Raw genomic sequence first — 15,117 nt, 5'->3', positions numbered from 1 at the left:
ATTTGGTGCATGACCCTTCTGGCGAGTGTCTTCCTGGTGAAAATTTTTGCTTCACCCATATAGAAGGAATAACTACCTTCCCCTTTGGCCTTCCAATTGCTATGTTACTTATGATCAGTTCCCATCTAGATCATTTTTCATAGCAGAAAAACAAAATTAGATCGATGCGGAGAAACTGAGCCTCGTGGACAAGAAAGTCGGCAATCCACCAGCCATGAATGCCTTCTTAGTTAATAAAAATAAATAAATAAAAAATAAAAAAAGAAGAAGAGCAATGCAGAGTGAACACAAGTGGCCAATTTTCATTGGAACAGCACTCTCCTTAACCATGACAAATCCATCAGTGATATCTAAGAGCTTTATTTCACAACTGAATCTGTCTCTACAGTTCTCTATACAGATAAACATAATGTACCCACATCTTGGTCTGCATCTTAGCTTTATACCTACCATTTCTAGTAGGGCCCAGGACATCTTTACATTGGATCCGAACAGTGAGGAACAGTTAGGACATTCTATCAACATGATCGCAGAGGGTTACTGTTTCCCACAACAATACTTACTGCCTGCTCAACCATCGGAGTACATGATGCAGGGGGGGTTCACCAACGAGCAATACAATCCAGGCAATAAGACTTTTCACATGAAGCTTTTTGACTGCCTATACATTACCAACAGAATTGCCCTTATTCACACCTTGCAGTTCCATAGGAGAACTTGTAATGCTACCAACTGAACCAAGAGTTTGAGAACTCAACTGTGGGCTCACCGGACCAGCCCCTGCATTGCCAGCACTCATCGGCTGCAGTGCTCCTGAGCTTAACTGTTGTGGGCTCATTGGAGTTTGTTGGTTCATTTGTTGTGGGCTAATCTGTGGTTGCGGTGATTGATTCATCTGTTGCTGAATTGCCATTGCTACTGGAGAACCCACCTGCGAAGGTGAAATAACACCTTGAAGTGGAGAACTAATTTGCTGCTGTTGTTGCTGCTGCTGTAACTGATGTTGTATTTGTTGTTGTTGTAACTGTTGTATTTGTTGTTGTTGCTGCTGTTGCTGGTTTACATATAAATTTGATCCAGGAATCATCTTAGGTGGCCCCATCGGTGCCATTGCAGAGCGCTGCAAAGAGTTCACACCGGCTCGGTTCAGTGTCTGTCCTAGCATTGAAAGACCAGGAGAGCCAGGATGCATTTGCCCAGTTCCAGGAATCCCAGTAATGCCTGCCTGAGGGCCTCCCCCCGACATGCCTGCTCTGCTCTGCGCCATCCTAAGCCTCGCTGCCATGGCAGTAGCTTGTGCATGAGTCAGAGTACCAGAACGGAGGTGCTGTTGTATAACATTGCTGATATTGGAACCCTGGGTCAGAGTTATGGGATTTTGACCCATGTTAGCCATGCCAGACATGGCACCCATTGGAGATGAATTAGCGGCACCACCCATTCCCCTAACACCCCCCATGCCCATGACATTGGCAAGGCCTCCAAGGTTAACCATATTATTCCCCATGTTCCCCATACCCATAGCTGTGCCCAGTCCCATAATCATTTTCCTCTGCATTTGTGACGGTGGTGGCTGCAGCTGCTGCTGCTGCTGCTGTGGCTGCTGCTGCGGCTGTTGTTGTTGTTGTTGCTGCTGCTGCTGCTGCTGCTGCTGTTGCTGCTGCTGCTGCTGCTGCTGCTGTTGCTGCTGCTGCTGTAACAACTGAAGTGGGAAATGGGAAGACTTGTTAACCATTTGGCTTGGCATCTGCATGTTTGAATTCTGCCCAATTGCATTAAGGTGAGAGAGTGGATTTGTAGGAAGCATCAACGGTGATCTCTGGAATTGAGAATGCTGTTGTTGCATGAGGGAGTGCTGATTTTGCTGCTGTTGAAGCGGTTGTTGTGGATCCAACTGCTGTGGCCTAGCAGGCACTGCAACCCCTGGCAAGAATCCCTGAGAGATCTGTAGGGCCTGAGTGTTTCCAGGTGGAAGCATCCGTGTACTGGTTACAAGATTCTGAGAAGAGTTCAAAGTGCCAGCCCCACTAATAGTTGGTGTGCCCACTGCATTGGATGGCTGACCCGAAACTTGTTCCGCATATTGCTGCATCTCAGCAGCTGCACCAGCAGGATTTCCAGTGGCAGTAGATTGACCATTGGGGGCAACAATCATGTGAGTTGGTTTTAGTTGGATTTGATCATCAGCGAGTTGATACCCATCACGAGTCATCTATATAAGAGAATGTCCAAGTTAAGTATAGTGCAAAGAAGACCAGCAATAATTCTCTCTGAAATTCCCAACTTGCATTGAGAAAGCTTACCAGTGAACAAAATTGTAAAGCAAGCAAATCTGCATAATGCTGATAATGAATCAAGTGAGAGATATCAGTCAAAAGTTTTGAAACAACAGAAGGAATAAAGTGGTGGAAAAAATAGAGGGCTAAATACAGAGAAACGATCCTTCTGTAATCTGGGGAAACAAAATCTCCACAACTTTCCATACTCACCAGCTGACCACTCATATGCAACACCATTGTGAACATATGAAGATGTATCAGCCAATTTGCTCATTCTTTCCAGACTGCTGGTGAATCATTGGCAGTCCATAAGATCACCATCCACAGATTACTACGTGTTTCTAACTGGTTTGATTTTGGTCCACATATTGAAGTTTTCAATGTGAAGGTACAACCAAAACAATGAACCACAAATATGGGAAAGCATGGTAGTAATGCAATACTGAGCAAAATAATAATAATATTTCCAGCTGAGTGATAGGAACTCACAGTATTAGGCAAAGTAGGCAGATAATCCTCAACAGCCAGAATATCGACATCATCTATATCTCCATAATACATTGCTACTGTACCACCATTTGGCTTCTCTGACATGATTAATTTGCTCCGTGCCTTATGAACAACAGAAGTAACATTTCCTGTATAAGAAAAACAGAAACGTCAAGCAACTCAAAGTGAAGTGGTTGGAAATGAGGCAGGACATTTGAAACACAAACCTTGAAATCTGCCTGTCTGCAAGAAAGTTAGAACTCGTGTTTTGCAGATATTCATGCTCCCACCTATAAATGACTTTGACAATTGTCTCTCAGATGCTGCATCCTTGAGATCCTCATTATTTACGTTGGAGAGAGAAAATGAAAGCTGTTGAGTTGAATACACCATGGGTTTCCTTACTGCAGGGTGGTCATCCACCTTATTCTTTTTGCAGCCAAGCTGATGCCTGAAAGGGCAAGCCAACTTAAAGGATGAAACAAATGGCATTGCAAAAAGTTTTAACTTTTCAAGATAAAATTCAAGGCAAGGATGAGAGGAGGAAACAAAGAAATCTAGGTGGTCCATACGGAATGCAAGCAGGTTGAAGGGTGTTTGGTCCCAGCTAGGACATCTCCAAGAACAAAAAATTTCCTGGTGGCATAATACTAACAAACCAATCTAAAATTGGGATGATCACATTGATTATTTGAATTGTGAACATACTGATCTTGCCAGGACCCAAAGAAATGATAGGAGGAAACCACCAAAGGGATGGGTATCACCAACCCTGCCCCCCTCCCCTCCCAAAAAAAAAAAAAAAATCCATTTCAAAGGTTAACCACATCAATATAAAGCGTACTAGGTTAGAAGTCTACTGTAGGTGATTGGCATGATACCTCCTAGTCACGGCTTCAATCTTTGAGAACCTCTCGAGCATAACTTGATCCAAAGGTGGGGTTCCAACTGAAGGGCTTTTCTCATTCAATGGAACACTAATATTACTCACACTAGCAGGAGACGCAACCCCACTCATGACTGGTGTTTTGGGGAGGGAATTTGATCTTCGCTTCACAGGTGCCTGGTGTTGCTGTTGCATGGGATCATTTGGACTTGAAGTAGCAGATGGAGCTCCCCCAGCTGTGATACCTGAAATGGCACTTGTTTTCTCCTTTGTTAGTGATCCAAGAGCAGCAGTTGCGGTGACTGCACCAAATTGAGGTCCTAAGGAACCACTTGGAAATTCCCCAGACTTGGAGGATGCTGGAGATTGAACCAGAGGTCCTCCAGAAACCCGAGGACTTTGCACTGTTTTCCTTTTCTGAAGTTGGTCTTCCTTTCTTGGATCTTTCTCAATGAGTGGATTATGCCACTGACCCTGAGGGAAATGGGACCTCATAAAGGGGTGTGTGAGCCTTTGTTGAAGTCGCAACTGCTGTGCATCCAGTTGGTTAGCCTCTGTTTCCACCGTGTAGGAATCATTTTTATTCCTATCAAGCTCTGGCTTGTGCAATTTATCCGTCTCAATCCGCTCTTCTTTGACACCAAATCTCATTCCCGGCTGCTCCAAATAGAACGGTGATACCATGGCCTCATGATTTGGAACTCCAAGCACCGGAGCGGGATATTTTTGAGCTCCAATACTGGCATACTGGATACCTCGTGCGTCGGATTGTTGCTGCAACAATGTACTCTTCCAGTGTATATCTGTTCCATGGAGACTATCGAATTGTTGACCCAATTGCTGCTGCTGAATGCCATCAGGAACAACTGGGGTTTGCCTAGCTCTCTTATTGACATTGGACAAGGGTGCCAGTTGGGCATTTTCGTTTTCCCTCTTTCCATGAAAAGATGAGACACCAGAGTTCATAGAATCAGTGTATGAAATCATCAAGTCCTGCCCAGTAGGAGATGCACCTGATGAACTCATAATTGTCCCTGCCCCACAATCTTGCATAGTTCTGGGGTACCCAATCCCCAATTGATAATTGGCCTTATGGGATACCAAAGATGATGCGGGTGCAGAAGCCTCAGCTCCAAAGCTTTTATATCTGAAGCCTGATGCACTACTTGAAACACTATTTTGGGCAGTGATATCCTCATTGATTTGCTGTGAGTTTCCATCATTTGTTGTGGGTTTGGAGTCTCCAGCCCTGAAATTTGAGCTTTCAGGCACCCTATCAATGCAGACTTTCTTCCCATGGGTTTGATTATTTGATAAAACAGTCACATCTGGCATCTGCCTCAATCTCCTCTTTCTTGCACCAGACAAACCCAAATTGAGCTGCAAATAAAGTTCAACAATAGTTGCAGATCAAGAAAAAAATTCACAATACTTGAGGCACGTATTCCAGTCCTACTACCTAAGTTCATATAGACGACGATTAGACTCCATACCATAGTTGGAACTGCGTTAACACAAAGTCTATCTAACATCGGGGTAGGATCTAGACAAAGTTGTGGCTGCAGAGCTTTCAAGATCCGAGACTCTACCTCCTACAACATGGAAAAATTCATAAATGACTTTATGTTCGTGAGTAACAATATAAATTTCAGGGTGTATGATAACAGAGGTAGAAATACGAACCATCAGATCACTATATGTCCAAGACTCATCTGAGATCAAGGGAATATCCTTCACAACATTCTCTGACGACATCCTAAGACGTACTTTATTAACAATGGGGGATCTATCAGCAGAAGAAACATTACTTCCTGGCTCAGATGCATACTTACGATAGTCCCATACCTGCCAAAACATCAAAAATTACAAATCAGAAAAAGAAATAATCACAGTCACAACAATTTGGACTGCAGAAACCTTTTGGACAATGAAAAAAGTTGCAAAGAGTACAGCAATATGTTCACGTAATAAAACAGTTTGATTAATTAGTGAGGTTATTGATTGCCTGAAGGTCATCTACCATAATCCACCAAAGTGAACAACTGTTCATAACACCTTCATGTCCACCACATACCCCAAGTTTTCGGCACATTTATGGTAATTACTAAATAATTATATATACATTTAAAATAAAAAATAAAGTCAAAATCAAATTCCTGACTCACCTCACAAACAAGTGCCCCATCAAAATACTTGCTCGGTATGTCATCCAGAATATCACCAGGCAATTGACCTGACTCAATTGCCTACAAGAATATAGACACATCAAAGTAAACAATAGGTATGACAAAATCAAAACACGAAAACTCATAAGCGAGGGAGAGTATAGATGATGAAGCCTTCAGTAAAGTCCTTAAAAGTAAAACAAAATATATCTTTCGCTATAAAGTTAGCACATTGAAACTGACTCTTGAGAAGCCTAGGACTTTTGTCTACCTTTCTGCTTTGACATGCACTAGTGATGTAGGATTCAAGACCTACCAGCATAGGAAGTCCAGGAAGAACCAGGCCTAACATTTCCCAGTTCTGGTTTGAACAGGCTTAATGTGGCCTGGGTCCACTTTATTCAATTTTAAGTTGTTTTAACTTAGCTTTGGTTCAATGGTAAGGTTGCTCTATTGTAAGACCAAGTGGTCACGGGTTCAAGTCAGGAAACAACCTCTCTACGAAGTGGGGGTAAGCTACGTACATTATGACCCTCCCTAGACTCCGCAGTGGTGGGAGCCTCATGCACTGGGTACATCCTTTTTTTTTTTGTTAGCTTTGGTTCAGTTCATAAATCGGTGTTTCACTGATTCAATTTAAGTTGTTTAGTTAATATTATCTTTTTCTTAGAGTTTAAGAAAGGTGGACCACTACTAAGGGAGGTTGACTTGGGATATCCTAGTCTGTTTACACTTTTCTTTAGTTTCTTTTATGAATAAAAGACAGGGCAACATTGCAGCCCATGATTTCAAGTTTACAGATTTGTGTTTCCCCTTGGCTGTGGTGAACTAGTGACTGCCCTTGTGGTGATTCAAGGTACACTGATTGGGGGTGAAACAATCAGAACTTGTGGTGGGAAGCGCATGTTACAGTTCTCTTCTTCTACTTTCTTCTTTATCAGCTCCATTCAAGAATACAGCAGCTGTGCCATTATATCCTGCAACAGAACCAGTAGCAACCTGTGACACACCTCTTCTACTTTCTTTGGGATTTATAGTAAAAGGTTATAAACAGGTCCAATTTGCATTCTAATTCCACAGAACTCACTCGGTCATTACCTAAACACCTTCCTGTTATCAAGTTCTGATTTTTCTGATTGAATGCTATAATCCTAATCTAAGTTGGAGTCTTCACTTGAGATTTTTTGGTGGATATTCACTATGTTTTAGAATTCTATTGAGTCTCATTTCAACAGTGACTATATATTTGATAGTGCTGACAAGAAATCTAAAACCTGATTGTCCAAAAGATCAGTTGACTAGCCAAACTTGATGTTTCCTACCCCAACGAGGAATTTCCTAATTCAGCAGATCCAACCCTTGGATCTTGCTGATCTCTTCAGCACTTACTCTAGTCTTAAAGAGGACAACTCGACCAAGGTTCTAAGGAATTCTGACTTCTGGATTTTTTTTTGGTGATATTTTTCTTGAATTTTGGAATTTCCCTATGTTCTGCGATAATGTTCTGTTGGTACTGGTTTCATATATCAGAATCACATTAACTAGGCCATGCCTGTTGGTGTCCAGACCGAGAGTCCCATCTATTAAATGACATCCGTGAAGAATTAAGGAAATGCTTTCAGCTACCCAGTTGTCATTAAATTTTCTCCTCTTTAATGATGGGCTCCAGTCACATGTACACCAATTGTATACCCTACAAATAGAAATAATTGAAATTTACATATTCCCAACGATAAATCTAGAGTATATGCAAAACATATCACCCAAATTTAATATGTAGTAAAGATATTGATACTTACAGAGAAGAGAGACTCAGATGTCCTGTCATATGGATGCAACAACTTGGGAATATCTTGAAGAGAAGCTGGATGCTTTGACCCCTTCTGAAATTTCACAGAACTTTCAATGTTCAGAATGCATTCAGATCATTGGGATATTGATTTTTATTTTATTTGATTATTAATATTATTCATTTCTCTGCCCTACTATAGAAATTAAATGTCATGCTGGCATACTTCTGAAGGTTTTGCAATTGAATATCCATCTGGGTAAAGGTTCAATGTGAAAGATACTTCTTCCCCTGCCACAAAAGGAAATATTAAATACCTAGCATGTAAGACCTTCAAATATATCCATTAAAACTAATCCTCTCTCTTTTGGAGGTAGGGGCGATTGAGGGGGAACCTGATGAACTTAGATCTCCTCCGGAACTCATAGATGAACCAGATATACCGACATCTTCCTCGCCCGCTTCGATGGTGTCAGCCTAGATGGATAATGGGTCAAATTATTAGAGAGAAAAAGTGAAGAAATTTTACATCCAAAAGCAGCCTTATACAACTGATCCACATAAAACACTTATACAGCAAGAGCAACGGTGGGTTTTTTGGGACTTTGCGTGAACAATTGCAGGGCCTTCTGAAGCTGAATTTACTAGCAGCGGAAGAGAATCCACACACACACACACATACAGAGATGAGATAATTAGAGGTGGTAAATATTCTTGACTTAGGACCCTGTTTCAAAATAGTCTTCACCAATTTCAAACAAACTAAATGATCTTGCAACCTTCAATATTCCACATCATAAAGCAGCGGAAAGAACAATTACTATCATTTAATAGAGGTTCATCTCGTGATGAACCATCAAAAAAAAAAAAAAATCCAAACCTACTACTCAGTAATCAAACTTAACTGCAAATTAAGAACCGAAATGAGTATACGGTCGGGTGAAGTACCTCTGGCTTCCGATTGGTAGTCGAATTCGATCCATTCCCGACGAGAGTCCGGGAATTCTCCTTCAAATTTTCGCTTCCGTCGCCAAGAAAAATATCGGAATGAGGAGGTTTGGGACGAAACCGGGTACCAGTCTTTGCTACCTTGAACGAGACCCCCATCTCAGGTATGTTTCTCGGGTTGTCTCTCTAGCTCGTGCTAAGGACTTGAGTACGCCCCGGAAAGAGAGAGAGTTGGAGAAACCCTAAGGAGATAGCCCTAAACCTTAAAGAATTTGAAGAACCAGAGCCAGTCCGCTGGAATTAGAGATACAGAAAGATATAATCGAATCTCTTAGAACCATTTACACGAAAAATACTCTCTCCTCTGGCAGAGGATAGTGTTGCAGAGCAACATAGCCTTTGATAATCTTCTTGTTGAGCCCAAGCGGAAAGGGCAGATTACAAATAAATCCGCATCCTTATAAGGACTTGGGAGTTGGGACAGGACGAAAGGAAAAATTTACCTTGACAAATTGGAGGACGAAATTTCCATTCTTTCATATGGTGAAGCGGTGACAACTGTTATTTAGAAATAAAAACGGTCTTCGCATTGGGCATTACTTGTTGGAGTTCCCATCGATAAGGGGGGTGGCCGGGTTTAAACGCCCAATTACTACTTCGGGCATATGGAAAGCCCGGGTTACGAATTCGTGAAGGATTTTGGAGAAGGGAGAAATTGTGGGGTCATAACTTTTTGTGAGAAGTGTGTAAGTGAATTTGCATATAAATGGCGTATAAATCTTTTATTAAGGTTGCATTTGATAACGTTATATTGGAAGTTTCTAGAGTTTTTTCATTTCAAATCGTTTGGTGCATCATAGATGAGTTTTTGTTTTTTTTTGAATAAAATGTGAAAATAGAACAGTAGAAATTGAAATTGACGGAACGACAAATAGCTGTTTCATCTTCTCAATTTCATTCCAAATGAAAAAAAAAAAAAAAAAAACATCTAGGGGATTTTAGGAAAATCATTCCCGATAAACTTGTTTTCTACCATAGCTCTTCTTTTTTCATAATTTTGCGCACAGATAGGAGAGAAGACCTATGTTTTGAAAACCGTTCCAGAAACAGATTCATCAAACACCATTTTTTCGTTTAAAAATAGCGTTTTGACACAGAAACTGAAACAGAAATGTTACCAAACACAGCAGTAATTTGTAACTTTAGTATGAGACAATTTAGGGGGGAAATGAACATATTCGAGAGTGTGGCCTTACACCTACACCCTGCCCAATGGTTTTGCACACACGAGCACAATCATGAGAAGACCAAGGGGCTGGACATTTTGCGAGCACCCTATGTCTAGGTATAGGATCCACGCTCTCTTTAAGGGAAAATGATGGGCACACTGCCTGCATACCACAACCTTGCACCTATGATGTCTCTCTCTTCCGCCTTTGAAATGATCCCTCTGCGCTTCATGTATGATGCCTTATCTAGCATCTCCATTGTAAATGTCTGCTAGCTTACCACGCACAGGTGGTGTGCTTTTTCTTCTCAGTTTTTTGTTTTAATGAGATTAAATCCGGTGCAAAAGAGCGATGGTGTAATATATGTTATTTTAAAAACTCTTTTTATCTTTAGGGGAGAGGTTTTGTGCACGGTCATGAATGGTACACAACCAACCATGCATAGAGCCGTAGGATTAGAGTGAAGGAGGTGCATCTTAGATCATCATCGCCCATCCAACAATTGTGTGCATGATTATTGAAGACAGTGCTTAATGAACTTTTAAAACTAAGACAAAGGCAATCAAAAAAAGGTTATCATTTAGACAGTCCATTGCTTGTTTGCCTCACTCATCACAAGAAAGGAGAAAGATGAAATTCCGTGCTATAATTTGTCTCACAATTCATAAGCCACGAACAACAACATTCAAAATCTTATCCCGGCTACATGGATATTTACAAGCAAGGACGAGCGTGAAAATTTATGTAAAAAGATTGACACGTAATGACTAATTATAATAAGTGTTGCCTCTCAATTTGACACACCACTACAAATTATGTACAAATTTATAACAACAAATCATAATAAGATACCGATTGTCTACCTAACGTACCACAAAAAAGATTGAAAATTCTATTATCTAATTGTTTGATTGATCCTTCTCAGCGGAGCTACTTTCCCTTTTGTAGAATTAATGAAGTCAATCACATGCAGTTGATTTAACTCAAAATTGATCCTCATTTTCCTAGTTACATAATATAGCTAGCCTGCAACATGATATATTCCTTGTAATATGCATTAGCCATTTCATCGAGTTCTTTGTTCTAAGGTTTGAGGAATCAGAATCAGATCGAATGAATCATCCTATTCGAATCGAAATTGAGGGCACCCGGTCCCGTAAGCAACTAATATTGTACACATTTCTTTGAATCAACGGTGAATCGTGATTGAATCTTCATTGTTAGCCATGGTTTCTCTCTTATAATCAATAAAATAAGCATATAATCAATTAATTTTTATCATTGATAGAAAAATCCCTAAAATTTATTGAATAAAAAAAAAAAACATGAATTTTAAGAAATCTTTACTTCTTCTTCCTGATTCCATTTCCAAATTTTCAACTTTCAACTGCTACTGGCCGATCCGGACTAATTCTGATCCAACTGGAATCAAAATCTACATGAACTAATCTCATGCTCAATTCCGTACACTTGAACCATGATTTGTCCAGGATTCCACCATGCTATCACCCTTATTCCTTAACCTTGATAGAGAACATCAAATGTTTTTTCAGCATTGCAACACCCAATCACTTGTGACTTCTTATTTAGTCACCCCTGTTGAACCACAATTACATGCCCCCATGAAATATTGGCATTTGAGCTAGACGGGGACCCATAAGGGGCAGCATGGGCCTACTGGGTCTACTGGGCCTAGTATACTAATACTATACTAATGCGGCCTGCCAGTGCACCACAAGCACTTCCCCCTTTTGTTGTTGTTGTTGTTTTTTTGGGTTGAAATCCCCCCTTTGTTTTCATTTTAGGTGTTTGAATGTTATGCCCAATGATGTGATCACATATTGCTATGCATCATGACTTACCGCATGACATACAGATGGATTGGGTGTTGCAATGCTGTAAAAACATTTGATGCAAATTTTTCTGTAATAAAATTTGGCCTAAAACATGTAATAAATAACTTAGTCTCTGTTCGTTAATGTTCTTAGGGAGTATTTTAAGCACAAAAGCATAGAGATAAGATAACAAACAAAATAGAAGTGTTTTCTCTATTCCAAGAAAATATTTGAAATATCACAAGAAATACAAATCGAGACATGGAAGCTTGACACTCGTGATCCATCCTCCTTGGGAATTTATCCTCTCACTCGCCCTCTCTCACTCCTATGTTTTCATCTTAATTGTTTCTTTGACCCATATCCTTTAGTCTCTTTCTCCGACTCTCTTTCTCTAACATTTCTATCCATTTTACTGGTCTCTCTAGATGTAAGTCTCTAATTTATATGATTGAATCGTAATTCTTCTTTTGTTGGGTCTTTGAAGGAGCAGATTTTCCTTATGTTCCTTTGCTTTTTATTTGCTTTACTTTAGGTGGATTCAATTACTCTTGCAAAATATTTTCTCTCCAGTTTGAGGTTCTTTTATGGAATAATTTATAAGTTCATAATTCTAGTTTTTTTCTCCTCTTCCATAGGTTTTAGGGCATCTAGTAGGCAATTTGGTTCATTATGTGTGGGGTTCTTTCTTGGAATTTATGGCTTTTTTTCTACCTTACATTCCAAAACAATATTTTGTTAAGAAAAAAAAAAAATGTGACGTCTACTGAATGCACCGCTTTAATCGAGGTTGCAAAATAGCAAAGGTTAGAGAAGTGAACTCCTCATTTTGTTGTTGCAAACTAAAAACACTTTGGAACCTCACTTGAGGGTGTGAAAGGAAAAATTTAGAACCATACTCTACATAACAGCTTTGAGATGGTAAATAAGGTGCTTCATTTTTTTGTTTTGGTAACGAACAAATTTACTGATGGTGATAAACATGTGTATAACCATTAGCTTCAAATTCACAAAGCCTAAGAAGTCGAGGAATGGAATATGCCAATCTGTCAAACACATGATACGCATGGCCTTTCGTGCCAGGGCATCTGCAATACTATCAAAGCCCTTGGAATACAAATGAAAGAAATGGAAAAAAATACAAGACATTGTTGCCTAATGTCAGTGACTGTTGTCGCCGCCGCCTCCAGAGGTGGTACTTGATTATAGTCTTGACGCAAATTAACAATCTCCTTGCTATCAGATTCTACTTGAAGATGTAGATCTCCTAAAACCAAAGCATGAGATAAAGCAGATCTGATAGCCAATGCCTCTCTTTGAATTATTGAACATAGACATTGACGAACCAAGATGTCCTTAAACACCTCTCCGAATTGATCTTTGAAAATAAAGCCTAAACCACCTTTCGAAGTCCCTAGGGGGAAATTCGTGTTACAATTAATTTTGATGTAACCTGGAGTTGGGGGTGACCATCTCGTAAATGGCACATGCATAGGCCTGCCCACTACTGTATTTCATTGATGATCCCTTGTATTTGCTGTAGTGAAGTCAACATATGCCTTATTTGCCACCGTTATCACTTCTTGTGGAGTTTATAACTTGACATTGAAAGCTAAATCATTCCTTACATGCCATAGATACCAGCAAATGAAGGATGCTTTTGAAATTGACTCACAAGCAAGCTTCTTATCCGATTGGAATAGAGCATCCCAACTTTCTAACTATTCATGGAACAATGCGATATGATCTAACAGAGGTGAGTACGAAAGAACACTGCCAAACAAGACCAAATGAGCAAAAGAGCAACTAAGCAAAATATGATCTACTAATTTCTTTTTTGTGCCACTCCTACAACATGAAGGATCGATTGGTACTTGCCGAGAATGGAGACCCTCTCCTGACCCATTCTATCGAAAGAATGCGATATTGATACTTTTGATCATCCTGAGATGTGATTGATACTTTTGATCATCCTGGGATGAGAGCAGAAAAAATGATTATATGAACCAGAGTAATACTACTGATATTCCTGAGATGAGATGTGAGGTGTATGAACCGAGTTTGTGTATATACCTTATCGAGGGTAAGATGTGTGAATTGGATTGGTGTACTGACTTTTTGTTTATATATTTATTTTAAATAATAAAGTCATTACCTAGGAAAAAGGGGGAGAGAGAATATATAGGGCCCCTAGGGGAAAAAGAAAAACGAGGCAACACGCCCACTAAAGGGGGGCTGCAAAATAGAGAAAGAGAGACCCCAGGAGACAACAATGAACTTATTCCTTAGGGAATCTTTGACAGGCTTGTAGGGAAGAATGTAGAGCTTAAATCTGAAATAAAAATAGATGGCATTTTAAATTATGTCAAAGTAGCGAGAGTTAGATGTCCTAATTGGTTTCACCTTTTTGGGTCAAGAGCTAAGCCTTCCTAATAAAGTACTTGATTTTCAAATCTTTGAACTAGTACCAATTAATAATAGGGAAAATGTTGGTACAGTGTAACATAAGCTAACACCCACTGTGTTTATCTCTCTCTTCCCATTTAAAATAATTCCCTACTCCTCCTATATGATACTCCGTCCTGCGCACAAGGGTGGTGGGCCTGTTTCCCTCTCGGTTAATAATAAGATGATCCAAAGTCTGAAAACCAATAACACCAATTAGTTAAGCCCAAAGAAGGTTTTTTAGCCCATATATTAGGCCCATACATTTTTTCGTTAATCTATTAGGCCCATATACAATCAATAAAGCCTGTCAATTCAATATCCCACCCTAAATAAGTAATAGAAGTACGGTTGCCCAAGAGAATAAATAATGAATAATTCTAAACACCAATATATAAACCCCATACTGATTCATGATCAGTTCTATTGTTTTATCTGGTTAATCAGTTCAGTCTCATTCAAAAAAATTGGGGAAAAGAATGATATAGGTTGTGGAGTTTGGATCTTTTACACGTATGTTCACTTCGATGTAGATGAGAGAATCCAATACCTATCTTATTTTCCATCATTACAAGGATGAAGAATGATATATTTGAAAACAAATGAGACAAGTGTTGAATTTTTACATGTACCTTCAGACAAGCATTTAGATTGTAATCCCTATAACTAAACATAAGATGGTCAAAAGACCACCTACTCCTAATTGGATGTCTATGCACCTCCCTTGCTTGGTCACTACTGATACAGTGGCCATGGATCAAATATAGCAATTCCCAGCCCAAAAAAAGAAAAAAAAAAGAACTCTATCTGTTAGATCAGAACCAACCCATTAATAATCGGCCCGATCTATTCTGTTTCTTTTTAAATAGTTTGGTTCATGTGTATGGTTTATCGTGGGTCACGTGTAAGACATCTATTAATTGAAGCTTACTTATCTTTTAATTAAGATTATTAATTTTTTGGTCGATTAATTAATGTTGTCAATGGCTTGGAGCATGTGAAATCATCCTGGTTTTCCGGCAGAATAATAGTGTGTGAATTATTATTTTTTT

General features: G+C 39.6%; 1 protein-coding gene across 1 annotated transcript; it reads right to left on the bottom strand.

Moving 5' to 3' along the window:
- Positions 1–336: 336 nt before the first annotated feature.
- LOC122067018 (protein PHYTOCHROME-DEPENDENT LATE-FLOWERING-like) lies at positions 337–9,000 on the bottom strand. The gene is made up of 12 exons (XM_042630869.1): positions 8,557–9,000; positions 8,004–8,085; positions 7,835–7,899; positions 7,619–7,702; positions 5,820–5,900; positions 5,338–5,499; positions 5,148–5,246; positions 3,650–5,034; positions 2,996–3,219; positions 2,769–2,917; positions 2,304–2,342; positions 337–2,212 (listed from the first exon to the last, which is right to left on the bottom strand). The coding sequence occupies exons 1-12, from the start codon at positions 8,713–8,715 to the stop codon at positions 662–664; spliced, it is 4,080 nt and encodes a 1,359-aa protein (XP_042486803.1). The 5' UTR covers positions 8,716–9,000; the 3' UTR covers positions 337–661.
- Positions 9,001–15,117: the final 6,117 nt, after the last annotated feature.

This window comes from Macadamia integrifolia, chromosome 2 (assembly GCF_013358625.1).
Source record: "Macadamia integrifolia cultivar HAES 741 chromosome 2, SCU_Mint_v3, whole genome shotgun sequence".
NCBI classification, from domain to species: domain Eukaryota; kingdom Viridiplantae; phylum Streptophyta; class Magnoliopsida; order Proteales; family Proteaceae; genus Macadamia; species Macadamia integrifolia.
This window is presented reverse-complemented; position numbering and strand designations above follow the sequence as displayed.